Source organism: Olea europaea, chromosome 17, assembly GCF_002742605.1.
Source record: "Olea europaea var. sylvestris chromosome 17, O_europaea_v1, whole genome shotgun sequence".
Taxonomy (NCBI): Eukaryota; Viridiplantae; Streptophyta; class Magnoliopsida; order Lamiales; family Oleaceae; genus Olea; species Olea europaea.
The window spans coordinates 395,255-421,970 of NC_036253.1; the positions used below are offsets into that span (position 1 = coordinate 395,255).

At 33.8% G+C, this 26,716-nt stretch overlaps 4 protein-coding genes across 4 annotated transcripts; 3 read left to right on the plus strand and 1 right to left on the minus strand.

The window, feature by feature from the left end:
* Window positions 1-4,869: 4,869 nt before the first annotated feature.
* On the plus strand, window positions 4,870-12,302 carry LOC111365905 (1-acyl-sn-glycerol-3-phosphate acyltransferase 2-like). Its single transcript, XM_022986456.1, has 11 exons — window positions 4,870-5,074; window positions 5,380-5,502; window positions 7,319-7,358; window positions 7,471-7,544; window positions 8,883-8,942; window positions 9,774-9,851; window positions 10,003-10,161; window positions 10,832-10,957; window positions 11,292-11,384; window positions 11,539-11,622; window positions 11,863-12,302. Exons 1-11 carry the CDS (start codon window positions 4,994-4,996, stop codon window positions 12,103-12,105), a joined length of 1,161 nt encoding a protein of 386 aa, XP_022842224.1. The 5' UTR covers window positions 4,870-4,993; the 3' UTR covers window positions 12,106-12,302.
* A 2,532-nt stretch (window positions 12,303-14,834) lies between these two features.
* On the minus strand, window positions 14,835-15,854 carry LOC111365910 (sentrin-specific protease 1-like). Its single transcript, XM_022986462.1, has 3 exons — window positions 15,679-15,854; window positions 15,134-15,600; window positions 14,835-15,047 (listed from the first exon to the last, which is right to left on the minus strand). Exons 2-3 carry the CDS (start codon window positions 15,325-15,327, stop codon window positions 14,906-14,908), a joined length of 336 nt encoding a protein of 111 aa, XP_022842230.1. The 5' UTR covers window positions 15,328-15,600; window positions 15,679-15,854; the 3' UTR covers window positions 14,835-14,905.
* A 3,531-nt stretch (window positions 15,855-19,385) lies between these two features.
* On the plus strand, window positions 19,386-22,706 carry LOC111365908 (small nuclear ribonucleoprotein SmD3b-like). Its single transcript, XM_022986461.1, has 5 exons — window positions 19,386-19,693; window positions 21,333-21,385; window positions 21,486-21,552; window positions 21,640-21,696; window positions 22,376-22,706. Exons 1-5 carry the CDS (start codon window positions 19,535-19,537, stop codon window positions 22,436-22,438), a joined length of 399 nt encoding a protein of 132 aa, XP_022842229.1. The 5' UTR covers window positions 19,386-19,534; the 3' UTR covers window positions 22,439-22,706.
* An 813-nt stretch (window positions 22,707-23,519) lies between these two features.
* On the plus strand, window positions 23,520-25,686 carry LOC111365904 (H/ACA ribonucleoprotein complex subunit 4-like). The gene has a single exon (XM_022986455.1). It carries the CDS (start codon window positions 23,641-23,643, stop codon window positions 25,441-25,443), a length of 1,803 nt encoding a protein of 600 aa, XP_022842223.1. The 5' UTR covers window positions 23,520-23,640; the 3' UTR covers window positions 25,444-25,686.
* The last annotated feature ends 1,030 nt before the right edge of the window (window positions 25,687-26,716 follow it).

Genomic DNA, 26,716 nt, shown 5'->3' on the forward strand with positions numbered 1-26,716 from the left:
GATGAATAACACAATGTGTAGTTCAGTGGCTATTAACATAAATTTTTAAGTTTGGTTATGAAATAATAACAATTGGTGAAGTTTAGTAGCTATAGAGATACATTTTTAATTTCAATTATTAAGTTCTAACACCTTATAAAGTTCAGCGATCATTCAAGTAATTAACCCATATATAATTGATCAAGAGACCAAAAAGATTCAAATTTAAAAAAAAAAAAAAAACACTTTTCATTATTTTCTAACATTTAAGCCTTACCAAATCGTCTATAACTACGTTTTGAAATATATCAAGGTTTTAATTTTTTCCTTACAATTATTTGTTTGTTCTAAAGTCGTTGAAATTTGTTTTTCAGTTCAACTTGATCATTCCATTAAATTACGATAGTTTTCCTCACACAATTTGTGACATGAGAGATCTCCTTGTTCAGTCAGGTGTTAAAAAAAAAAAAAAAAAAAAAAAATGGAAAATTTTTTATGATCATTTTAAAATAAAAAAAGTTTGGTGATTAACGTAAAACGAGTGTTTTGTAACGTTTTCAAGTCATTTTTTGTCGATACATTTCATAAAATTCATGAATATTACTCACTTATTCACAACTCGTTTCTAACTAATTATAAACAAAATCATTGGATCATATTGCCTTTTTTTTTTCTCTTTATTGATCATAAACTAGGGTGCTAAAGACTCAAAATTTAATTATTCATAAACACGCAAATAACGTAATTAAGTAATTGGAAAAGTGATTTAAACAATGACAAATTCTGTAACACAATCACTTAAGACATTACAAATAGTGTCTAGCGAGGATGTGGAAAGATTTGATGTCACTGATCTTTTGATACGTGTAAAGATTAAATGAATTATAAGGGAAAAATTCCAAGTCCACGTGATATGACAATTGATTTGTTATTTGAAAGCGAATTCTTCAATCATCGATGACCTTATCTCAAAAAAATTGAGGTGGATATGATGTATTTAGCATTAATTTAATTAACAATTCGTTCACGAAAAGTAATTCAATCTCGTAAAATCACATTATGTGGACATACAAAGTGGAATTGAACATATTCAAAAATAAATAAATAAATTGTTAGCCTTTAAAATTTTGGCATAAAACTCAAGTTTTTTTATCATCGACTATAGGTTATTGTAGGATATGGTTCACAATGATTAAAAAACTTTAAAAAACAAGATTATGATCATCATGACACACGACACGTGAAGCGTGTTTAGTACTATTACTACATACTAAACAGACTAGATAAAACAAAATTAACTATATTTTACTTGTTTAATTTCTTAATATCATCTAGGACTATTCACCTCATCAAACATACAATTAAGATCTTAAAATTACACATGACCACCAACAAACCAAGTATTTTATGATAGGCAGAAGGTTGTATAACCTGTTTCGTGAAGACATCATGAAATAGCATCTTACAAGTAAGGAGGCAAAAAGGAAGACTCTTACTTGTTGACTACGAGTCGGTAAATAGATGGAATTTTATAATTTCTTGCAGGCCTGACTGGCCCTTGAGAGTCTTTGTTTAACAAGAAGTTTATGAATATGTTTGGGAGTGATTTTGAAAATTAATTTTTTGACTGTTAGAAAAAAAATGGGGTCTACCTGTGAGAAAAGAAGTCAAATATGACGGCTGTAATAGTAAAATAATGGTCAAAAAATCAATTTTTTGGGTGAAAAAATCGCTTTCAAACAGGCCATATAACATATTATGCCAAAATTTGCAATAGAACACAAAATAAATAGTTAAAATTTTCCTACAAGTTTTGTGTTAAACTTCTCAACGAAAAATTAATTCGATTAGTATACAAGGGAGCGTGATAAAAATAAAATAAAAATAAGGTTCTCACATATTGCGACCAATTTTTTTGACAATCTAGGTTTTTAGAGAACCTGTGCTTGAATTTTAGTTAGAGAAATTACAGGTTCAAATAGATTAACTCGGTGGGAATTACGCTTATGTTCGACTATGAGAATTTTGTTTCAATCTAGGCCCCGTTTGGGAGGGATTTTGAAAATTAATTTTTTGACCGTTAGAAGAAAAGTGGGGCTCACTTATGAAAGAAAATGTCAAAAATTACGGCGAAATGGTGAAATAACAGTCAAAAAATCAATTTTTTGTGGTAAAAAATCCCTTCCAAATAGGCTGCTAGTTTTGTCCACTGGAATATTCTAATGATATTATATCACTCTGGTAAATGAATGGTTAGAATCTACTTATATCTGTCTACATCAACGGGAAAATTGTATATGAAACCATTTCGGAGCTAGATTTACAAGTTACAACAATGGAAATGAAGTGATTTATATTAAAAAAAAAAAGAAAAAAGTTGTATGCTTGTAAATTGCAAGTCGATCCCAATTTCTTAGATGAAAATCAAATCTAACTCATAGATATAATGATGGCTACTAATCTAGCTTCTCACTGAACAAAATGGTTTCAAAATGAGGCTATATTAAGTTTTGATGTTGATGGGATTGAAAGAGATGTATTGCGAGAGTCCAGCAAGTTTGGTTAAGCAAAAAGTATATAAAAATACCACTTCTGTGTGATTTGTATGCGTAATTAGCACAAAATATCATCATCATTTGTACTCATTGCGCAAATTATCCTTGTCGTTTTAAATTTGACATTTGCACCCTCATTTTCAACATTTTCTTGCAGAATTAGTCATTTTCGTCTCATTCCATAAACTCTAATTGCAATTTTTTTTTCTTTCTTTTCTATTATTTATTTAAAGAGAAGGATAAATTATTCATTTTACAACGCTTTAATGAAGAAAATAGATAATGATTTTTTGCGCGAAAAAAAACGATTTTGAGGCTCCAAATGTCAAAATTGAAATGATAGAGACGATTTTTGCAATGAAGATAAACGAAGTGGATGTTTTGTGTCAATTACCCATATTTGGTGGAATTACTTGAAGAAAATGACCAACTCTACAAAAAAATATTGAATGAGAGTGTTAGTGTCAAATTTGAAATGAGAATGATGATTTACGCAATGAGTACAATTGATGGGATACGTTGTCTCCTACTTTTTGTTTCTTTTTATCTAAAGGGATATACGATGGATTGACGAAAGTACCTCTTAAAGAAGATATAGTGTGTAAGGCACGTACCACCTTGACGGAAAGCTGACTCCTTTGTTCTAGCAGGGACCTTTGTCTTGGAACACAACACAAATGTTGCAAACCCGGACCATAATTTATTTTTAATTTCCCTGCAACACTGGGAGATAAAATAACCTTGAGATTTGAATTTCATGAAAATATGTTGAATATTCATATGATAAATGACATCCTTCTTTTCAAATCATGCAACACGGATGCTAATTTTGTCAAATTAATCAACATAAGCTAAATACAACGATTGGCCAGCTTCATACTACACATGAGGTGGCTTTCGTACCAAGTTAGTCGAAGATAGAGTTTGGATAGAAATATGAAATGAAATAAGTACTTATTTTTAGTATCTCCAAAATTCCGTCCCTCACACACTATTCTTGTTATTGTCGCCAAGCCACAACCAATTTTCCCAACTCCAACCAAATTAATAATACCAATCTAGCGCTCCAAGATACTTTAAGTTTTATCCGTATCCATCAGTTATTATTTATGAATCTTCAAATTATTTTCATTTCACATTGGGGCCGGTTTGAGTCACACTTTCTGGAAGAAAAAAAATACATTTTTAAATATTAATTTGACATCACATTTTAATCACACATTATTCAATAAAATAATATTATACATAAATTCAAAATTTTTCTTTATTTTTTAGTCCAATATTTCTCATCAATATACTATTCAAAAATACATTTTGTGGAAAATAATGTGGCTCAAACAAGGGTTGGGTGATAGCATGCTTACACAGTTACATTATCCATTTCAGGGGCCGTTTGAGCCCTATTATTTGTAGATTATAATGAGATGAATAGTATTTTTTTGAAAAATGAGTGGTTGAAAAGTTTTTGAGTTACGTGTAATATTATTTTATTGAAGATTGTGTGGTTAAAAGTAGGAGAGAAAAAAATTTAATTTAATATAATGAGAAATAATGGGGTTCAAACGGGGGCTCAGTCAGCACTGGAGAGTGACTCATTTTGAATAAAATATGATTTATTCGAAGTGAATAACACTTTTCATTTTTGATTACTTTCAATGGAGGAGATTGTTCTCCTTACCAAATATATGCAAATCCAATTACAATCTTATCATAAGAATAAGAGATGGACACCAAGGGTTTGTTTAATTGTGAAGATGAAATTTGGGTGGAAAGAAAATGAATTCCAGGAATTGAATTACCTAAAAATTGTTTTCCTGAGAATTGTAAATTATTGTGTTTGATTGGTATAATTTTTCATGTGAAAAATGTTGAAGTTAAAGTGTTTTTTGGTGTTCGTTTGACTTTATTTTACATGAAAATTGTCAATTTAAGGAATATCCACTTCTACCATTATTCATAGAATTTGTTTCCATTGCCAACAAAAAAAAAGGAAAAAAAGATCAAAAAATATCTATATTTTGGTATTCGTTTGATTTTGTTTTATATGAAAATTGTCAATTTCAGGGATATTCTCATTTACAATTGTTCATAGAATTTGTTCCCAATGCTAACAATAAAAAAAAGGTGGAAAATCAAAAATTACATACCCATAGAAAAATAAAAGGTGAAAAATCACGCTTTTAAGGTGTTGTACCTAGAAATTCATGAAAAATCAATTCTCTGAAAAATTTTGTCAATCAAATAGGCCAAAAATGAAAGTTGGAATTCGAATTATAGTTTTATGAAAAATTTCGTCCAATGAAATGTACAATCCCTCGCACGTTTAGATTTTCATTTCCCCCGTCATTTATTACACTCAACCTCCCACTGCTCTCAAATAAAAACTAAATTAATATATCATTTTACTATTCCAATTTTTTCTCTATACTTGTAGTCTGAGATTGAGGGATTACGAGGATATGGCTTTCGCGGCGGCAGTTGTTATTGTGCCGTTGGGTGTTCTCTTTTTCCTATCTGGACTTGTCGTCAATTTAATTCAGGTCATGTATTTACCTAATTAATTTAACCACGACCACATCTACAAGATTAAAAATTGAAACTTGTTATGTTTTTTTAGACGCTGCTTTGATTTATTTGAGCTAATTAGTGGCTAATTAAGCAGGGTTCTTTCTAACCCTAGTTGATTTGCTACACGATTTTTTATGGTTTCTGGGTTTTCTACTTTCTATTTGATTTTTCTTGAGGGATAAGCTTATGGTGTTTTGTTATAAAGATTTGTTATTTTTGCACGAAATATTCTGTATTCGAAGAAATGTGACAAATTTTATTGGGGGGGATTTTTCAGGCAGTATGTTTTGTGCTAATAAGGCCATTGTCAAAGAACACTTACAGGAGGATAAATAGAGCGGTGGCAGAGCTGTTGTGGCTCGAGCTCGTTTGGCTGGTTGATTGGTGGGCTGGAGTTAAGGTGAAGAATCTAAAATTGTCATTGAACTTTTGATATTACATCATTGTTGTACCTATTGACCAAGCCTCTGATACAGTGCGTAAAGTTCTTTTAGTCTTGATGCTATGTTTGTTGGATCTGAACTTATAATTTCAATGAAAGTAAGATGTCACACTGCACAATGGTATATAAAAGTCTCCTTTGTACTAGGTCATGGTTGAGCAATCCATGCCATTTAGATATTTATTTCTGTTGCACTTCTGGGATTTCACATCTTCATTTACTCAATGACTCAATAATTTCCGGACACTGAGATTTTTAGCAGAAGAATTTTTTTATTTCTAATTCCAGCATTTTTGTTCAATTATAAGAGTTTTTTTTATGAGATCGTCAAGCATACAGAGAAGATTTTGAGAGCTTATGTGTTTTCAGTGCTAGTAATGATACTGGCAAAATGGATGAAGCACTTTCACATCTCTGTACTGTCCATTGTGGTATGAAGAATAGATTTATTATTGGAAATCAAGATCATAATAACTGTAGATGTCATGCATTGGAACCCATGGTTATGGAGACCTCTTTTCTCGATTTCCGAAGGACGAAGCTTGCACTTTAGGTGGAAGCTTGTGGAGAAGTTGAGCTTGGACCCTAGGAGTTTGAACACTTTCCAAATATCCAGGATCTCAAATGAACTTAGTTACTGTCTATGTTAAGAGGGATTAATATAATTATTGATTCACCTGGGAAATGCAGTCTCTAAATATGGAATTGCTTTGATGATCTAGTTATTTTCATCTTTACACATGTTTTTCCAGAGCTCGTTAATATCTGAAAATTGTTGGGTGTCTCTAACATCAAGTGCAAAGATAGGCAGATCTATAGCTGTAAATTCTGTTTACTTTAAAAAGTTTGATGCTGTAGCTCGATTTATAAGGCTTAAACATGACTCAGTGCTAATGCGGCTATTTTTTTTTAATTTTTTATTTCCTTTGATGAGCAACATCTTAGTTAACTAATATATTTGTTAGACTACTTGAGAAATTGAAATAAGCTATATGAGATATTAGCTCATTTATTTTTTAAATTAATGACTACAATTTGTCTTTATCATTATGTAATTTGGCACTCAGAGCTTCAGCCTCAAGACATGGTATGGTCAATTTAGTGAGCTCTTGGACCTGGATGTAGATTGTTCTGAACGAATACATTCGCTTAGTTTTTTGCTTTTACATTCAATATTTTGCTTTTATTTTCTATATGTAAAGAAGCTATTTAGTTTGTGATTGTATTCTGTTATGTTTCTAAATTGTATTTGACAGAGTTAGTAATGTGAAGATACTCCCTATATGTTCTTCAGGTGGAAGTTGAATCACGTAACTATAGTTCATTAGCCAGTATCCACAACTACAGACTTCAAAGTTTTTAGTTGTCATTGTAGCTTGTTTATTGATCTCCTAGATAGAAAATATGGGAATTTCGTAATGATGTGTCATTCTCTCTTAGCCCCCATTTGGCCCCCATTTTCTAGAAATGAAAATGGGTGGAATAGTGTTTTTTTTTTTTTAAAATGAGTGGTTGAAGGAAAAGTTTTCGATTTATGTGTAATGTTATTTTATGGAAGATTGTGTGATTGAGAATAAGAGAGAGAAAAATGAAATTGAACGGAATGGAAAATAATGGGGGCCAAACGGGGGCTTAGTTACACCATTGTCTAGTTAGAAATGGCGTGATATCTTATTTGTTTAGGGAAACAGAAGAATCCCCTTTTTAATTTTGAAATTTTATCATTTCTTCAGAATCATCTGACAGTCTAATCTCTCACATCTTCTGATTGCAGATCCAATTGTACACGGATTATGAAACCTTTAAATTGATGGGTAAGGATAAAACTTATGTTTCTAGAATTCAATTCACTTGCCTGGTAAAATATGAAGTACGCAGCTTGTCACACTTGAAAATTATTGAATTACATGCTGGTGAAATTTCTAGGTAAAGAACATGCACTCGTCATATGCAATCATAGAAGTGACATTGATTGGCTTGTAGGATGGGTTTTGGCTCAGGTTAGCAATCTGATTGTTGCTTCTGCACGGCACTGCATTTACTCATGCATATGGGAAAATTTCTGTATTCCTTACTTTTATTATAAGTCGCAACACACTTTGCTAAAAAATAAATATGCTTTATTAGTAACTGATGTCATCTAAGAACCTCAGGTTTATATATCTGCTCAGTTCTTGGTGTGAAAGACACAGTGCTAGGAAGAGTGCTATGGAAATCTAAATAAAATAAGTAGAAGCAATAATTAAAATCTTCCAAGTCTTATAGGTTGCCCATGATATACATAGAACATAGAATCCTAATAGCACCGTTCTAAAAGGCACACATGCGATGCATGGCTACTTTGGGTTGGCACCTTATTTAGCAGTCAACAGCAATCTTTGACTGCTAATGTGCGGTATGCTCACCTAGGCGTGCATAATTATCTTTTTTAATTATTTTATTTTATTATTTTTTACAATTCTTCTAAGTTAAAACTTAAATGTTGATTTTTTCACTTCGTCGGTTCTAAATTAAAAATATTCGCTTGAAGTCTTGAACAAAGGAAATCTCCCAAAAATTCCAATTTATGTACTATTTAATATTTACATTTGGAACTTATCTTTTTGTTAAAAATTTTGAAATAAATATATAAATTTCCTATAAATTTGTTTTAGATGTTTGGAAAGTATTATTTTTTATTATTGAACGATTTTTCGATTGATTAAAAATTAAAATAAGAAAATGCCTTTCTATGCTTTTTTACACTTATGCATTGCCTATGTACGCCTGGACTTCGCTCATCGTCACACATTATACCTTTTAGAACACTGCCTAATAGAAGATCACTCTATACTTTATCTAGTCATGCTTGCCACGTTGTTATTTTTTTTAAATTGTATTATTACTACTCTTAGGCACTGGTGCGTGATTATACATGGCCAACATGGGTCTTGATGTAACCATATTTTTTACCCGAGCCAATGAACTGAATTTGAAATAAATGGTCATACTGATCCTGAGTAAAAGTAGAACATTCATTGTGGGATAAAGTGGGTAAGAAATGTTTCTTTATACGGATGCTTCTTTATACACACACATGTATGTCTGGATACGGAAGTAAGTATACAGACATAAAAATAAAAAAATAAAAATAAAAAGCGAAAAATTGTTTTATAGAAACTTGCTTTTTATGTGCACACTTAGAAAGATAAATACAGCTGCACACTTAGAAATATAAATACAGCAGCAAACTTGGAATTGTGCAATATCCTTGCTAATGCTTGATTTGAATTTTGCTCTAGCATCGAAATATTTTTTGTTAGATACTTCTGATCGATCCTGGGACCTTCTAATGTCAGCGATCAGGTTGCCTTGGTAGCACGTTAGCTGTTATGAAAAAATCCTCAAAGCTCCTTCCAGTAAGTGTTTATGTCAATCTTGTTCCAAAGTGCTAAATAGGCCATTACTTTTATCTTACATTTACCTGCCAAGGTTCTACCCGTTGTGTTGTTATGGAGTGGCTTTTTTATTTTTATTTTTGATTTTCATATATATTATTGATTTTGAAACTTCGTAGAGTGGTCAGCCTGTTAAATATTATTACTTATCAGAACATTTTTGTGCGTGACAATGGTGGAATATGCTTTACTGATTGATGATTCAAAACCAGTAAAACCTTGTCACGTGTCAAAATAATGTTCTGTATTGTAACTGATTTGATTTTTACTTTAATGAATGATAAGCAAGATAAAGTGATAGTCCAGAGATGTAATTGACCATTTGGCACTGTTTCTTGTATGAAATAATCACTTTGTAACGACCCGTCCTCTATGCCTAAACCATTGAACTTATACACTGTCCACTATGGAGAGCCTAGCCCATTTGACCCCTACCAGCTTTCTATCACGTCCACAGGACTCGAATCTATGACCTCTTATGAGAGACTTAAGTTTTTGATTGGATGTTTTCTAGGCTGAAGTTTATAAATATATAATTTCACTGTGGTCACTTGTCTCAGCGTGATCAACATTTTTGAAGGTATTGGAAATTATATTATGAGATTTTTAAAATTAATAGTTATGTTATTGCTGAAAAAGGCTAACAAGTATTCATAGATAGCAGTACTAGACTTGAACTCCTGTTGTGTTCTTGTTCTTTATCTTCTTCCAGAATTTGTCTCACTCTCACCCTTTTATTTGAGGTACTGATTAAGATATGCATAAACAACCTGTTGCATCCAATAATTGCAGGTGATAGGATGGTCTATGTGGTTTTCGGAGTATCTGTTTCTTGAAAGAAGCTGGGCAAAGGATGAAAACACATTAAAGGTATCTTTGAATGACGAAAATATTTTTATGTCCATCATGTACATGGATGTTCATACCAGACGGTTTTTTTCTATAATATGTGTTTTTTCACCATTTCCTTCTTTGACGGGTTGGCTTAATCTTAATTGGACTTCATGGACATCTCTTGCAGGCAGGTCTTCAACGGCTAAGGGATTTCCCTCGGCCCTTTTGGCTGGCACTTTTTGTGGAGGGTACACGATTTACTCAAGCAAAGCTTTTGGCTGCTCAAGAATATGCTGCTTCAGCAGGGATTCCCGTTCCAAGGAATGTTTTGATTCCTCGTACAAAGGTTTCCAACTGCACCTGCTTCTGTAATTAGAAAATTATCTAGTGCTACTACTACTGCTGTTCTATTTGTGTTTGAAGTTCTTGATTTGTTTCTTATTTTTCCTTTCTTTGTTTCAACAATTCTAAACATAGTGTTTCAATTTATTCTTCTGGTATCAAATATGAACTACCTTTAGATAGCATGTCAGTGAATGCGTTTCTGATGGAACATGGTATCACCTGTGATGCAGCTTTTTGACACACGAGTTTTTGATTATTTTTTGTGTTTGAAACAACAGTCATTTTCATCAGAATATCTTGCTTGAAATAGAGAGCCTTTCGTCATTTGTTTCTATTTGCATTGCTTGTCTTCTTTTAGATTTTCCTTTTTTTTTTCATCACAATATCCTGCAATTTACATTTTTCCTTGATCATTAAAATTCTGTTTTTGATTGCTTCCCCTAGACTCTAGTAAAGGCTCATCATTGACAAACTTTTTGCTCTGGACAGGAAGTTGTGATTGGCTATTAACCATTTTAATCCTGCTACTGCTTAATTGCTTTTCTGTATAAAGAGTTATTACACACGAGGATTCAATTTCATAGATCTTGCATAGACTTGAGAGTAACCTTTTGTGCTCCTAGGTTGTAAATTATTCAATATTACCAATAAGCTCTGTTGCTTGTTTTCAGGGTTTTGTTACAGCAGTAAGTCATATGCGCACATTTGTTCCGGCGATTTATGATGTAACAGTGGCTATCCCCAAAACTTCCCCTGCACCTACCATGATAAGACTCTTTAAAGGGCAACCATCTGTGGTAAGCCTGCAAAATCTGATAACTCCGAGCTCCATTGTTAAATCTTCTGATATGATGGCAATTGGATTTAGCTAGGGATTTTGCATTTATAAGAAGTAAACTTTCGGAGGAATAGAATCTGAAGAAACTTCTGTGCGCAATGGCAGCTAAACTAGTGAAACTACTATATATTCAGGATTAAAGTATATTTTGAAAAAGTATTGGTAGCTAAATGAAATTGCCCATTGTGTTATATCACTAAAGAAATAGCTTTGACGATCTGACCATCATGTTAGGATTGCTATTTTTTCCCTTTTCCCCAATTTTTAGTCCTTAATAATTTGCCATTTTGCAGGTTCATGTGCACCTCAAGCGACACTTGATGAAGGATTTGCCTGAAACGGATGACGCTGTTGCTCAGTGGTGTAGGGATGCCTTTGTGGCCAAGGTGCACACTTGTGATTTCCTTCAGTTTTGATATTTACTTCTTCTGATACTGTTGAACATTGGAGGAAGACTATCTGTAGAATATGAAGAATTTCTGCTTGCAACATTTTACTTGTGATGATCCTTTTTATGTATTTTTTTTCCTTGTGAATCAGGATAAATTATTGGACAAGCATGTAGCTGAGGATTCCTTCGGTGAACAATTGCAAGATACTGGCCGGCCAGTGAAGTCCCTATTGGTAGATTCATTAAATTAGTTCGGGCATGTTTTGGCTAAGCTTAAAAAGTTTGCTTACTAGGAAATAAAGTAGTTATATATAATATATATATATATTTGTTGAAAGTTAGAAATAAGTTACTTATTTTGACAGTAATTATTTTTACTTTAAAGTTATCCAAATATGTTTTGAGCTTAGCCAAACAAGCATCTCATTTATATTGGGTTTCATTGGTTGGGTCAAACTAATGGCTTGAAACAGGTGGTGGTTTCTTGGGCAATTCTACTCATATTTGGTGCCATGAAACTTTTCCAATGGTCCTCTCTTCTCTCCTCGTGGAAAGGTCTCACTTTTTCAGCGGTAGCGTTGGCCATTGTCATGGTTCTTATGCAAATCTTGATTCAGTTCTCTCAATCAGAGAGGTCGACCCCTGCCAAAGTTGCCCCAGGTAAGCCAAAGAACGGGGGAGAGACCTCAGGGACTCGTGAAGATAAGCGGCAGTGAGAGACAGCCAAATATGTATTTTGTAGCATGGTGTTTGTTCCTTTGTACTTGTATTTTTTTGCCTTAGCTACTTGATTATTGTATGGATAAACAAACTGCACATCAATTGATAAATTTGAGGTGACGAGAAAATTACTGGTTTTTTTGTGTATTTGCTATGAAAAATATTATGGGCATCATTTGATAGTTGTATTTTATTTATTTATTATTTTTTTTGGCAGTATATCATATTTGTTGAATCTTTAGCCAGTGTTCTATAAGGATTAAAATTCAAATTTTAAAATAAAGTCAAAGTTAATAAATAATTTTAATCACATATTTTATGTGATCTACAATTTTTTAGTTACATATTTCATGAATTTTTAGCAAAATTTATCAACAATTTAATTTTAATCTACATCAAATAAAACTCTGTGTGTTTATGGGTTTATGCAATTGTGTAAGATCTTCTTTGAGCAACAAACAGGAGAAAAGGCTCGTATATTTTTTGCTACAGAAAATGGCAATGCTGTTGGATTGACTCAATCAATGCCTTATGGTGCGGTGCGTATGATTGTCAATATTTTTCATGAAAAATGTATTTTTTCCATCAAAATTTTTACTTTTTGTGCTGTTAGATTGACAGTTTTGTTCATGAAAAATATTTTCCTATTTTTTTGTCACATGAGCATATTTTTCTTTGTTGGCTCTTTCAGGGCTATTCAAGAGCTACCAGCTCACTTGATACGTCTTTTCGAATGTCATATACATTTCGCAGGTACATCGAGTGATCGTGGAGGGTTGAAATGTTGTTTTTAGGCATAACGATATGAATGTCGTTTAAATTGTAAAGATACGATACCGAAGTGGTTGTAGTTATTATTTCAACTGAAACGATTTTGAACTTGTCAAATTTGTAATGAAAATAGATGGATGACGTTACATTATTTCACTATTTGTTACATAACGATATATATGTCGTTTTTTTTTTAAATTTGACGACTTTTAACTCGTTTTGGTTTATATAATATCTACAACGACTTCAAAATCGTTTCTTCGATAACATAACGATATGTATATTGTTATATCTAAAAATGACGTTTCAACCATCCTCAATCGCTCGACATATCTTTGGAGCAATCTTAGTCAAGAATATCGCAAGATTCAAAGTGGTCAGATAAAATAACATTTTCTGTTACCACCTTTTGAAATTCAAGCCATTGAATTTCTCCGATTTTTTTTCATGATTAACCAGAACATTAACGGATTATCACATACCGTATATGTAGTTTAGATACCAATTTTGAGCATACCGTAGGTGCAATATACTGTATATGCAGCTTACCGTATTTGCAACTTACCGTAAATGCTCACTACCGTATACGCAGCTTACCGTATTTACAGGTAGCTTACTGTATTTGCTCCCTACCATATACACAGTTTACCGTATTTGCAGGTAGCTTACTGTATATGCAGCTTACCGTATTTGATGACAACTAATCGTATTTGCAACTTACCGTATATGCTCCATACTGTATTTGTACATATTTTCTTTACCCTTTCTATATATATTATTTCCACATATTATATTTTCACATACCGATTTTACTCTTACACATACCAAAATTATAGAATTTTTTTCAGATTTTTATTTTTAGCATACATAGAAATTATCGCAGATTAATTTTAATAAATATAAATAGAACGATAACATATCTCAGTTCTATGCGTTACGCAAATCAGAGAAGCAGCGTGTAATTAATATTGAAACGATATGCATGTCGTTTTGTGTCTCAGGAACGAGTTCTAAATCATTTTAGTATCAATTTTAACTGAAACGACTTCGAAGTCATTATGTGTGGTAATGACGAGTTCTAAGTCATTACGAAAATCGGAGAAGTAGTGTGTATTGAACATTGAAACGATATACATGTTGTTTTGTGTCTCAGGAACGATTTCTAAATCATTTTAGTATCAATTTTAACTGAAACGACTTCGAAGTTGTTATGTACTGTCATAACGAGTTCTAAGCCGTTACACAATTCAAAGAAGCAGTGTGTATTAAACATTGAAACGATATGCACATCGTTTTGTGTCTAAGGAACAAGTTCTAAATCATTTTAGTATCAATTTTAACTGAAACGACTTGGAAGTATTTATGTGTGTTCATAACGAGTTCTAAGTCGTTACGCAAATTAGAGAAGCATTATGTATTTAACATTGAAACAATATGCATGTCGTTTTGTTTCTCAGGAACGAGTTCTAAATCATTTTAGTGTCAATTTTAACTGAAACGACTTCAAAATCGTTATGTGCGATCATAATGAGTTCTAAGTCGTTACGCAAATCATGGAAGCTGTGTGTATTTAACATTGAAACGATGTGCATGTCGTTTTGTATCTCGGGAATGAGTTCAAATCGTTTTAGTGTCAATTTTAATTGAAACGACTTAGAAGTGGTTATGTGTGGTCATAATGAGTTCTAAGTCGTTATACAAATCAGGGAAGCGGCGTGTATTTAACATTGAAACGATATGCATGTCGTTTTGTGTTTGAGGAACGAGTTCTAAATCATTTTAGTATCAATTTTACACTGTAACGATATGATAATGGAAGACAATGAAAATATGTCAGCTTGAACATGTAAAACTCAACAACCTGACATTGACAATATCCAAACTTTAAAGTTATAGAAGATAATGGAAAATATGTACATTTTAATTGTATTCAAACTCCAAAATAGTTGCTACTTGAAACCCAAAACAACCAAGTCACTACATAATGTTATAAAAATATAAAAAAAAATACGAGCAAAGCACAATCTACGGCTCGAAGTCCCAAGCCAACAACTCTGTAGTCAGTTTCTTTCTCCATACTAGTACGTAATCCGGTCGAATTGTATTTACGTCCATATTCACTTGTAGAAATTCTACGTATTTGTTAGCGAATATTCCGCAATCGAATCTACAAAAAAGTTGTAAAATTTTTGTATTAATTTTCAACACTGAAGATAATATGGTACTACTAATTATGAAATTAGTCATTCTTACCCATTCATTTGTTGGGGAACATCTTTCATGTTCATAAATTTGAAGTTCTCCGTACTATATTTGCTTTCATCGGTGACATGAGATTTTATTATCAATGGAATAACGACATGTAGAGGCAAAAAGTAAGCTTCCAACGCTGCCTGACGAATGTGACCATTTAGACTATCAAAAATAAAAATGGCCCGTTCCTCCATGTCGACTTGAACTGCAAACCAATGGTCGTGGGTCCAACATGGAAGATACAAATATCTACAGTCCTTCCAAGGTTTTCCGAGCTCTGAAGTAGCCCCTCTCACATAATTAATTTGACTCTTACTATATTTAAGCTCTTTACTGGATTGTAACTGACCATATGCATTAACAACAAATTGATAGAAAAAAGTGTCCAATATACAACAGTCTTACCGGAACAGATTGGGAAATTTGAAAGCTTTTTCTCGTATCTGGTATAGGGCCTCGTTCATGATCTACAGAAATAAACTAATCAATTCAAACTGAATTCTTTTGTGACATTATCGTAAAATCATTAAAGTTGGATTACTTACACTGTCATTAATCCAACAATCCTCATTCAAAAGATCCATCAAACTTTTTGTTTGAACATCATAAAAGCGCAAATGTATAATTTGATTGTGTATACAACAAAATCAACACAAAGTTATATTTAGGTGATACTGTCATTACTTTCACATGTAGTTGCAACTATATGTAATAATTTACCATGAAGATGTAGTTTCCATCCATTTGCAAAAAGTCTCAACCTTGATGGGATCTTCTTCTCGATAAGGATCGTATATATTGATGTCCGACAACTTTCTCCTCTTTGTCGGGTCCGTGTACAGAGAACACAATAAACGCGCTTTTCTGTTCCGACGATACCTTCGTCCTTTCGATGGATCGCATCCCACCTCATCGATTTTTACAATGTAGCATATATGTTGTAAATAACAACAATTAGAAGTGGAAAATTTGTTTCATTTGGATATAAAGATGTAAAACTGAACTTTGAATTCATTTTTACATACCTTGCATGGATTCATTTGTATCCACATCATGCTTTTTAGGCGTCACAATCCCTTTCTCCACGTCAGGATGCTCCTCCTCTAATATAATTCTTTTCCAACACTCTCCTTGACCATTTTTCCCTTTTCTTGCTCATCTATTTCATTCCCAGATTCAGCTTTTTTTTTTCAAGTCCTTCTCTCCTACATTTTTGCCTCTAACCTCCTCCTCTAACTTTGGGTCCTCCTCACGCGCTTCTACATTTATTTCAGCACCAGGCACATCTCTCAAATCATAAAATTCAGGCTCAGTTTCCAACTCATTCCCTTCTACATTTTTTCCTCTAACCTCCTCCTCTAACTTTGAATCCTCTTCAGGGAGATCTACCTTTCTTTTAGCAGCATGCACATCTGTCACATCATCAAACCCAGCTTCCTTTTCCAACCTATCCTTCGGTTCATTTTCTGGTACATAAGCTGTGCTACTAGTGGCACCATCAAATGTACTAGTCGCTGGATGGAACTGACCTGCCACAGCCAATTCAACTAACATGTCAACCTTTTTCTCCACCCAATCAAGTCGAGTTGATATGACTGCTTGCAGCCTTCCCTAAATTTTTTCCATTACTGTGGCTCGGCATCATGCTTAGCCTCGTCTCCTTTAGAGTGATGTGAAACACTCTCATCTTCTTCCACGATTGGTTTCAACTTTTTCCAATAGGCCTTTTCTAGTTCAACTTCGGTGAGAATCAATATGGAATTAACCTCTAACTGCAAATATTAAAATGTGCAAGTCATTAGTCATTCACGAAACTAATTCCACAATTTGTTCCCATTAAACTTAAAAAAGACAATTTTACCTCATCTGAATTCAACACGTTATCAATGACAGAAAAAATTAACCTCTTCGACATTTCCCAAGCGACCATTCTTGGTATTACATCTGGATATTTCGTACCAAACTTCATTCCCAAAGTTGGGATTGCTTCAAATGCCCAAATCTATTGCAAACAAACATTTAAATTATCTCACAACACGAATTTATATATATATAAAATACAAGTCAACCATTATAGCGAGAGGAAAGTCGTGCAATAAATATCGACAACGTGATTCGCTTTCGACGTCCGAACTTTTTAATTTATCTCCTATTTCACGTTTAAATATACTGAACGTGTATTCAAATGAAAACTTTCCCCATGAATACGTCTCGAACCTATCTAGATCGTCCACTAAGTCTAGCCACCATAAATCGATATATATATTTTCCTTTGTGGCCCACATGACGTACGCCAAGATTACGATCAATTATAACTTATACTTATCGCTCTTTCTTTTCTTGCAATTTACAAATGCATTGTAAAATACTCTTTCACGATTTGACACTCTTCCCCCAAGGTCTTATCTACGTCGTTATCATCACCCGCATTTAAGCCCGTAACTAAAATAAATTCTTTCAACCCAAATTTTACATTTTTCTCTCCTATCTTAAACCAAACTTCTTTTTTGTTGGTCCTTATTTTTTGCAATAATAATTGATGTATAACTTGCGAAGCCAACTTTAGGTCCTTCAACCTAAGAAGAGATCCGAAGCAGCTCTAACTAAGCTTGTTTTTGTAATTTGTATCGAGTTTCTCATACACATCTCACACTATTTGCAATCTACATCTCGTCGTAATCATAGCATCAACTTGAAGAATCTTCTTCATAGCACTGCAAATTATAAAATATGTACTAATATTAGAACTGATGATAGTAAAGCACATAATAACAAACATAAAAAACTAGAAATATTAAAACAAGTTACATAGTTCTTCTAGTTATTCTTGTAGAAGAATTTTTTTGCAGAATATGAAATTTAAGAGCAGGTATTATCATTGCTAACAAGAAACTATATTTTATTTGATATTCACTTATTAGGCATTCTTACCTGATTTGCTTTAGAGAACTTGTAAGTTTAATGTATTATAAATTGTGCACGCGGTGGCTTCATAGTTAAATGTCTCGCCTTAGTATAGTAATTTGTTTACAAATTCAACATTTTTCATTTTTTAAATCATTTAAACCTAACATAAAGAAGTCATTTTTTCTTTTAAACATTTGGTAAACATTTTAGAAATTATTCGATCTTTTCTGGAAGAATGAAAAGAACTCAATGCATTTTGAAGGAGAATGAGAAGAGATAGCTATCGACTTGAAGAAAAAGAGTTAAATGTCAAAAAAATAGTCAACTCAAACAAGAATAAGAAACCAAAGAATGGTGGAAATAAAATAACCATTAATCCAAAACTCGTAAAAGAGTTCATGGATGATGCTATTAAAAAATCAAGAATGATCTCTTCTACAAGCAGAGACTAGAAACAAATCAAACTTTAAACTATTAAGACAAAACTGAAATTGAGAAGCTCAAACTTTTCATATGTAAGAAAGAAACAGTTAGCTTTAGCCTTGCAAATCACAGATATGTAGCAATCATCATCATTAATTTTTTCAAGAAACTACACTATTAGTAGGTAGCAAACAAATGCAGAAACAAATCTACCAATAGGAAATCAAATATGTGAGATTTTTAATCCAATCAGCATATAAATTACAAAGTACTTATAGCCATGTGCTTAAGCAAATCATAATATGCAGATGAAAAGAAACATTAAAACAGTGGGAAATAGAACCATCATTTTTTTTCTTTTGACAAAACATTATGACTTTTCTCTTTTAGAAAAAGAGGAAATCAAAACATAACCTTTACAAGCACATCTGAGATCGAATATTGTCAATTTTGTGCCATAAAACTATCATAATGTAGATAAGTCGCTCAAAAATTTTGGCTACCGAAACCGTAAAGACCCTTCCATATATAATATAGAAGAACTCTTTATATATTATATGGCTTCCTAAATCTGAGAAGAGGGTGGGGAAACAAACTTCTACTACAAAATCGAGAGTGAAGAAAATAATACAATACAAATTCAACCACTCGAGAGATGTTAGCTGAAGGTGGTCTGACGAGTTTCAAAGTTCAGAAAATAGAGAGAGAGAGATCGACGGGCGAGCCTTAGAAATGGAAAAAGACAAAGAGTTTTGATTCTTGAGAACTCTAATTTGGGAACGAATTGGGTCCTTTCTTATTTAGTTTAGGAAAAAATTGAAAGGTTATAATTGTCTTTTCAAATATTTAAATATTTATATTTTATATTATTTTCAAAAATCTGGTCAAATGCTTTTGAACAAAAACCAATTGAAAAGCGCCCTTCCAAACTCATTTTCCCCATACTAAACCCTAGATTATATTTCTTTAGACACACTTGCCGTGCCCCAAAACCCTCTCGGAAGGAGCATTGCTGCTACAGAAACAGAAGGAATACGAAAGAAAACACTACGAAATTGCCAAGTAATCACAATGAGTCGGAGTTTGGGGATTCCGGTGAAGCTACTCCACGAAGCATCGGGACATGTGGTGACTGTGGAGCTGAAGAGCGGTGAACTTTACAGAGGCAGCATGGTGGAGTGCGAGGATAACTGGAATTGCCAGCTTGAAAACATCACTTACACTGCTAAGGTGTGTTATTCCTTGTTTATTATATATATATATAATTATGATTAATTTTTTTATACATTTCAGTATTTGTTACACTCTAGGTAGATATTATAGTGAAATTTTTAATTCTAATTCTTTGATAAACCTAAGTAGATCTTAATGATAGAGTGTAAAATAAGATGCGTAAGTGAGTGATTTATTTTCTTTGTTTTATATGCAAAATTGAAATCATGATATTATCTTGCTTCTCTGTCCTTAATTTTCTTTCAAGTTACAAATTTTAAGGAGTTCTTTTCAGTTTTGATTCCTGTTGTTTGACTATATTTGTTCTTTTGACCATGGCTATTACTGTTTATTCTCACATGCACACTTTTTATTTAGTTATTTGCATTTTATTTTTAATTTATGTTGTTTATTTGTTCTTATAATCGAGGTCAATCTTTTGCCGTGTAATGAAGTAGCGGTGAATAAATGGTAATGAAAATTATGATTCCTGTAATTTTTATAGCATCCTCAACAAGTTGAGACTTTGAATATTAACTATTGGACATCTTTTAAATTTTCATTTTTCTTTCATAAATCCTGCAAGAGAAAGGGAAGCACTTCTTTTTTGTACTGAAAAATTCCTGAGCTTCGACAATAATTTCTATGTTACCTTTTTAATTATGGTTGAAAGTTCCAATTTAATTTTGAAAAGTATGGATAATTTTTTCTTCCTTGCTTGTCCTTACTTGTCTTTCCATGTAGTAGTATTCTTCTTATTTAAACAGTCTTTGGGATTTTATTTCAACACAGAGGTGATGTAGTTATTGTGATGCATTATTTCATTGGATTCTTAAAAATGAAGCCTGCTTAAGTTCTTACAAGTTTCTTAAACTATATGTTTGTTTGTTGTGTGTGTTTAGTTGTCATTTTTCCATGTTTAGCTCAATAATTTTTTTCTTTCATTTTAGTTTTATACCTTTTGGAATTTCTATTTGTCTTTTTCGAGTGTATTTTGTATGTTGTCTACATGAATTGCAATGACTTGGTGTTTCTTCAAGTACTCTTAAAACTAAGTAATTATTCATATTAGATAAAATTAAAATGATGGGCTTCCATGCAGTTATAGTTAAAATTGGGGAGCTGTGTTAGGGGAATTTAGGCGTAGCACCAACAATATAAATACTAAATAGGTGAGGAGCAGGTCTGTAGAATCATCCAGAAAATTGAGAGTAGTTTGGGGAGAGAGAGAGCCTCTTGAAAGCTCACATTCTATTGTAATCCTTTCCTTTGTTCCATTCAGTACAAATATATGAATACAAAATATAAATCTGTTAATCTCAATTTGATTACAGAAAACAATACAAATTCAGCTACAAATTAGCATGATCTTGTTAGTATCTGTCTAAATGAATTGCAATGACTTGGTGTTCTTAAGTATTTATAGAACTAAGTAACTATTGATATTAAATAAAAAAATGAAAAAGAATGGTAAACTAGATAGTTGAAATACTTAAATATTACAAAGTGATTGTTGGTGCAAAATATTGAAAACCCATAAATTTCTTAGTGGTAAAGTTATTTTTTAAAGTTTTCTTGCGTTTCTTGATATCAAGAAGAAGTTTCTTTAGTTTATACTTCCAACTCTTTGATTGCTTATTTTGGTCAATTTTTACAGGACGGGAAGGTCTCACAACTCGAGCATGTTTTCATTCGCGGCAGCAAAGTCAGGTACCTCGTAATTTACTGTTAGAAATCGTTTTCTTGCATCAATCTTTAATTCTTTTTTATGTTTTTTCCCTTATCTTTACTATGGCTGAATTTTTACCAGATTCATGGTAATACCAGATATGCTAAAAAATGCTCCAATGTTCAAGCGTTTGGAAGCTAGAATCAAGGTGCCCTTTTATTATGCCCTTGCCTTTTCTTCTTATTTGCTTTCACTGTATACAGCCTTGCTGATTTTTGTGAGTTCCCCTATGAAGGGCAAGGGTACTGCACTTGGAGTTGGACGGGGACGTGCTGTTGCCATGCGAGCTAGGGTAAGTTACCCAGCATCCCCCCTCTCCTTCCTTTTGGCAATCTGATATCTATCGTCCAAACATGGTCTAGTTATTGGGTGCTATAGCTAAACTTTCCTTTTAGCATGAGCATCTTGTACTATTTGCTTCCCATATGCCTAGTAGTTACATGACAGGTAGATTATTTCTTTTGGGCTTTTATAGACATGTAAATCGGGTCTTACTTGGTGAATTCTTGCATCTGGGCTCTGGCTATCATAGAGGTATACACTGGGGACACGGCCAGGTTTTGAGGCATCTGGTCTGGCGTGCGTAAAATTGTCTGGGCTCGTCCCATTTGCTCATCACCATGGTCTGTGCCAGTCTGGCGGGTTTGACCCTTTTTCTTTGATTTAAGTACAGGCCTCTATGTGGGCCTCCACAGTCGAGCTGGCACAGGCTGTGCATAGGTGGTGCTTTTCACTCCTGCTGGGCAACATTTTGAAACTCCTAGCCCATTGATTTCAGATATATTTTTCATTTATTAATCCATGATTTTATCTGTGTCCGTTGGTATCAAAATGCTCGTCACTAGAAAAAGATATGAACACATTGCTAAATAACTACAATAACCACTACAAAAAAATGTAAACATAGCTAAATACCCACAAATTGTTTCACTGTCAATATTTTTACCCAACTTCAATATCTCAATTGGCAGGCTCAGGCTGCTGGTCGTGGTGCTGCGCCTGGCAGGGGTGCTGTTCCACCAGTGAGGAGGTGATCACTTCCCTGATTTGGTGTCTCACTTCGAAGTGTCGTCGTGCACAAGTGATAATCCTTGTTTCCTATGATAAAATTGTCAGTGGTGTACAATGAATTAACCTTCTTCCAACGATTACTTAAGATGGTTTTCAATTGGCTGTAATCGCAACTTGTACCAACTCTTTAGAAGTGACTTAAATTTGTGGGAGCTCTTAATATCCTCATTTTTATCTACCTTGTGACTTTTTGGAGGTAAATAAATATATCAACTATACATTGCGTGTTTATTGGCTGTGATTTTCTCGTATTTGAGTTTTAGGTACCACAGGTTGCACTATGGTAAGTTCACCAACAATTCCCACGTCAAAGTTCAAAGTTCTTTTATAGGTTTTTTAGTAATTTTACCCACGTCAACAAACAATTTGGAGTATCTCGACTTTTTCAAAATTAGTTTAACTCAAATAGCAATTGATTTGAAGCTCAGATTGTGTTACATATTTAAGAGAATTATTTCCGTTAAATTCTCTCTGTCTCTCTCTAACTCTATCGCAGTAAACACATTGATGCTATCCTTTAAAAGTACTTTGAGAATGTCATGCTCAAGGACAATGTTGTGCTTTGTTTGTACAAGGAAAATGCCTTATCGAGTGAGTATACATCATAATGTGAATTCGATAGAGTAACAAATTTATCAATGTATGCTCGAAGTCTTGGGAAGTATGGACCACAATCCATCGGAATCAAGTTTTCTATCGCTTTTAACTCTGTGTGTATAGGCTCGTGTCAATAATTTCGAGGCTTATACTTCAATACGTTCTTGCTTATGAGAGCTTAAGAGTAATTATTCAATGCGTCGATAATTTAGAAAGTAAATTTCAGAGATATTCATTGAGTGCACTGTACCAATGCGCGTAACGACCTTCTTTGCTTTTATGGTTCAATTTTCAATTTGGATACTTGCAACTTAAAAAGTTACAAAAAAGTTACAACCTATTGAAACTTTTTCGATTCAAGACACAATACTCGAGTCGGGTGTAAATACAACTAATGGGCTACAAGTGAAAACTTATGGGCCTCCCCGTCTTTAGCCTAACACTATCATCAGCCACCACCAAAACCCTAACCGCTAACTCCCAAATAAATTCTAATTTCTCCTCCTTTCTCCATTACACAAAAATCCTACCCTCTGATCAGTAAAAGTTCAAAATTTTCCTCGCCGCCATGGCTGATGTTCAAGTTTCGCACTCTGAGAAAAAGAAGAAGAAAAGCAAAGGCAAAGAATCCGACCAACTTGAAAAACCCACTAACTCGACGCAGAATACCAACGAAAATGATGCTTCCATTGATTACTTGATAAAGCCTCAAAGTTATGCTCCCTCTATTGATACTTCTCAGTGGCCAATACTTCTGAAGAACTACGACAAGTTAAATGTACGCACTGGACACTATACTCCTATTCCCTCTGGTTACTCCCCTTTGAAACGCCCTTTACCCGAATATATTAAGTATGGGGTGATGAATTTGGATAAACCCGCTAATCCGTCGTCCCATGAAGTTGTGGCATGGATTAAGCGTATTTTGCGGGTTGAGAAAACGGGGCATTCGGGCACTCTTGATCCGAAGGTTACTGGGAATTTGATTGTGTGTATTGATAGGGCTACACGTTTGGTTAAATCCCAGCAGGGTGCTGGCAAGGAGTATGTGTGTGTTGCTAGGTTGCATTCTAAGGTGCCTGAGGTAGCGAAGGTGGCTCGGGCACTGGAGACACTGACGGGGGCGGTTTTCCAGAGGCCTCCTTTGATTTCTGCTGTGAAAAGGCAGCTTAGGATTAGGACTATTTACGAGAGTAAGCTGCTCGAGTACGACGTAGATAGGCATCTGGTTGTGTTTTGGATATCATGTGAGGCGGGGACGTATGTGAGGACTCTGTGTGTGCATTTGGGGCTTTTGTTGGGTGTGGGAGGGCATATGCAGGAGCTGAGGAGAGTGAGGTCGGGTATAATGGGGGAGAAGGATAATATGGTGACGATGCACGATGTGATGGACGCTCAATGGGTTTATGATAATTATAGGGATGAGAGTTATTTGAGGAGGGTGATTATGCCATTAGAGGTTCTTTTGACTAGTTATAAAAGGCTAGTGGTGAAGGATACTTCGGTGAATGCCATTTGTTATGGCGCGAAGTTGATGATCCCGGGGTTGCTGAGATTTGAGAATGATATTGACGTTGGAGGGGAAGTGGTGTTGATGACAACTAAAGGAGAGGCAGTTGCATTGGGGATTGCGGAGATGACAACTGCAGTGATGGCCACTTGCGATCATGGAGTGGTCGCCAGGATTAAGAGGGTGGTGATGGATAGGGATACATACCCGAGGAAGTGGGGATTGGGGCCAAAGGCATCAATGAAGAAGAAGTTGATTGCAGAGGGGAAGTTGGATAAACGTGGGAAACCGATTGAAACTACCCCAGCCGAGTGGTTGAGGAATGTGGTTTTGCCTACTGGAGGCGACTCTACGGTTGCTGGCCATGCAGCAGCTGCAGAGCCACAGCCGGCTACTGATGAAGTGAAAGTGGATAGTGCTGTCATTGAGGTTGAGAAGAAGGAGAAGAAGAAGAAGAAGAAACATAAAGAAATTGATGGAGATGAGGGGCAGAAGCGCAAGCTAGATGAGGTTGATGGTAGCCCTGCACCAGATGCTGTCGTCAAGAAAGCAAAGGTCTCCTCAGAAGTAGAGGATGAGACTGTGGAAGTGGAAGTTGAGAAGAAAGAGAAGAAAAAGAAAAAGAAGAAAGAGGGTGTCAACGGAGCTGTAGCTTCCGATGGTGAAAAATCAAAGAAGGATAAGAAGAAGAAGGAAAAAGTGAAGGAAGATGTCAGGGCATCAGACGAGGAGAAATCTGAGAAAAAGAAGAAAAAAAAGAAGCACAAGGATGCAGAGAATGGTGACTCTGCTGTTGCTGGAAATGATGATGGAGCAAATAAAAGCGAGAAGAAGAAAAAGAAGCACAAAGATGCAGAATAGTAGATTCAAGGGCCTGAGTCTGGGTTTCAAATTTTCAATCAAGGAATGGCGCTGTCGCGTGGCAGACTCTTCTACATCATCAGCATTACTGTGCGTTTTTAATCCTTTGACTTGTACTTTAGCTCCATTACTCGCAAATCTTGATTACATTTGTATGTTTTGCTAAAAGTTATTTAATTGTTTTGTATTTTGAGACCTGCAATGTTTTTCTTTATTAAATTGCGAGAAATTTAATTTTGATTTCCTCAAATTCTTCCATCTATTTGCCAAATTTTTATTAGTAACTTTCCGAGAAGTATATGCTGATTAAGGCTTATTAGTTGGCAAGAGTGATTTGGTGTACTAATATCATAAAGTGAAGGATTAGAATGTTATAGTTTTGTCCTTACTTTATTTTACATATTTTTATCCAATACAATTTAGAGCAAAAGGCAAGATTCTAGAACTTTCTCTATTTTTATTGATGTGCCTAGGTAGGAAATGTTTGTATCATCATATGAAACACGGATTATAAATTCAAAACACTTGAAAACTTATTAAGAATGAAAACACAAATAGTCTCTAATTCTAATTTTCTTGCAGCCATTACTGGGTATTAAGAGAGTAATTAAAGGTACTTTATGACTAAGCAATAAGCATTATTAGTTGTGGCTGCAATCATATGCCAAAATTGGATACTCTTGAAAGTTTGGTCATGCAAACTTTTCAAGGCAATTTTTTTGTAATTGAGTCCATTTTTGATGGCCATGCATTGCCTCAAGTTTTGCTAGTATTCAAGTTATTTTCTTGAAGTTATGTCCTCGTTTGGCCCCTCATTTTATCCAAATTTTACTTGTTGAAATAGTGTTTTTTTGAAAAATGTTTGATTGTAAAAAAATAAAAAGTTTTTGATTTGCGTATAATATTATTTTATGAAAGATTTTGTGGTTGAAAATAAAAGAGAGAAAAAGAATGAGAAAGAGAATGGAGGCCAAACGGGGACTATATTGGTATCATATATAATAATCAGAGAAAAATAAATTTATCATGAATTGAAGTTTGTTGATTTTTCAATTATAAAAAAATTTAAATATATTTAAATGAATTAATTTGTCTTTCCAACACTCGCTTAGATCACATGATATCAAAGTAGAAGATAAAAAAATTTGCTTCCAAAACTAACAGCCACTTATTTTACAAAATTTGTACGATTGTGATTCTCACATGCGAGAGAACTTATTGAAGAACCACTGTCACATTGCCACTTAAATCGTGATACATTTGGAAATAACCC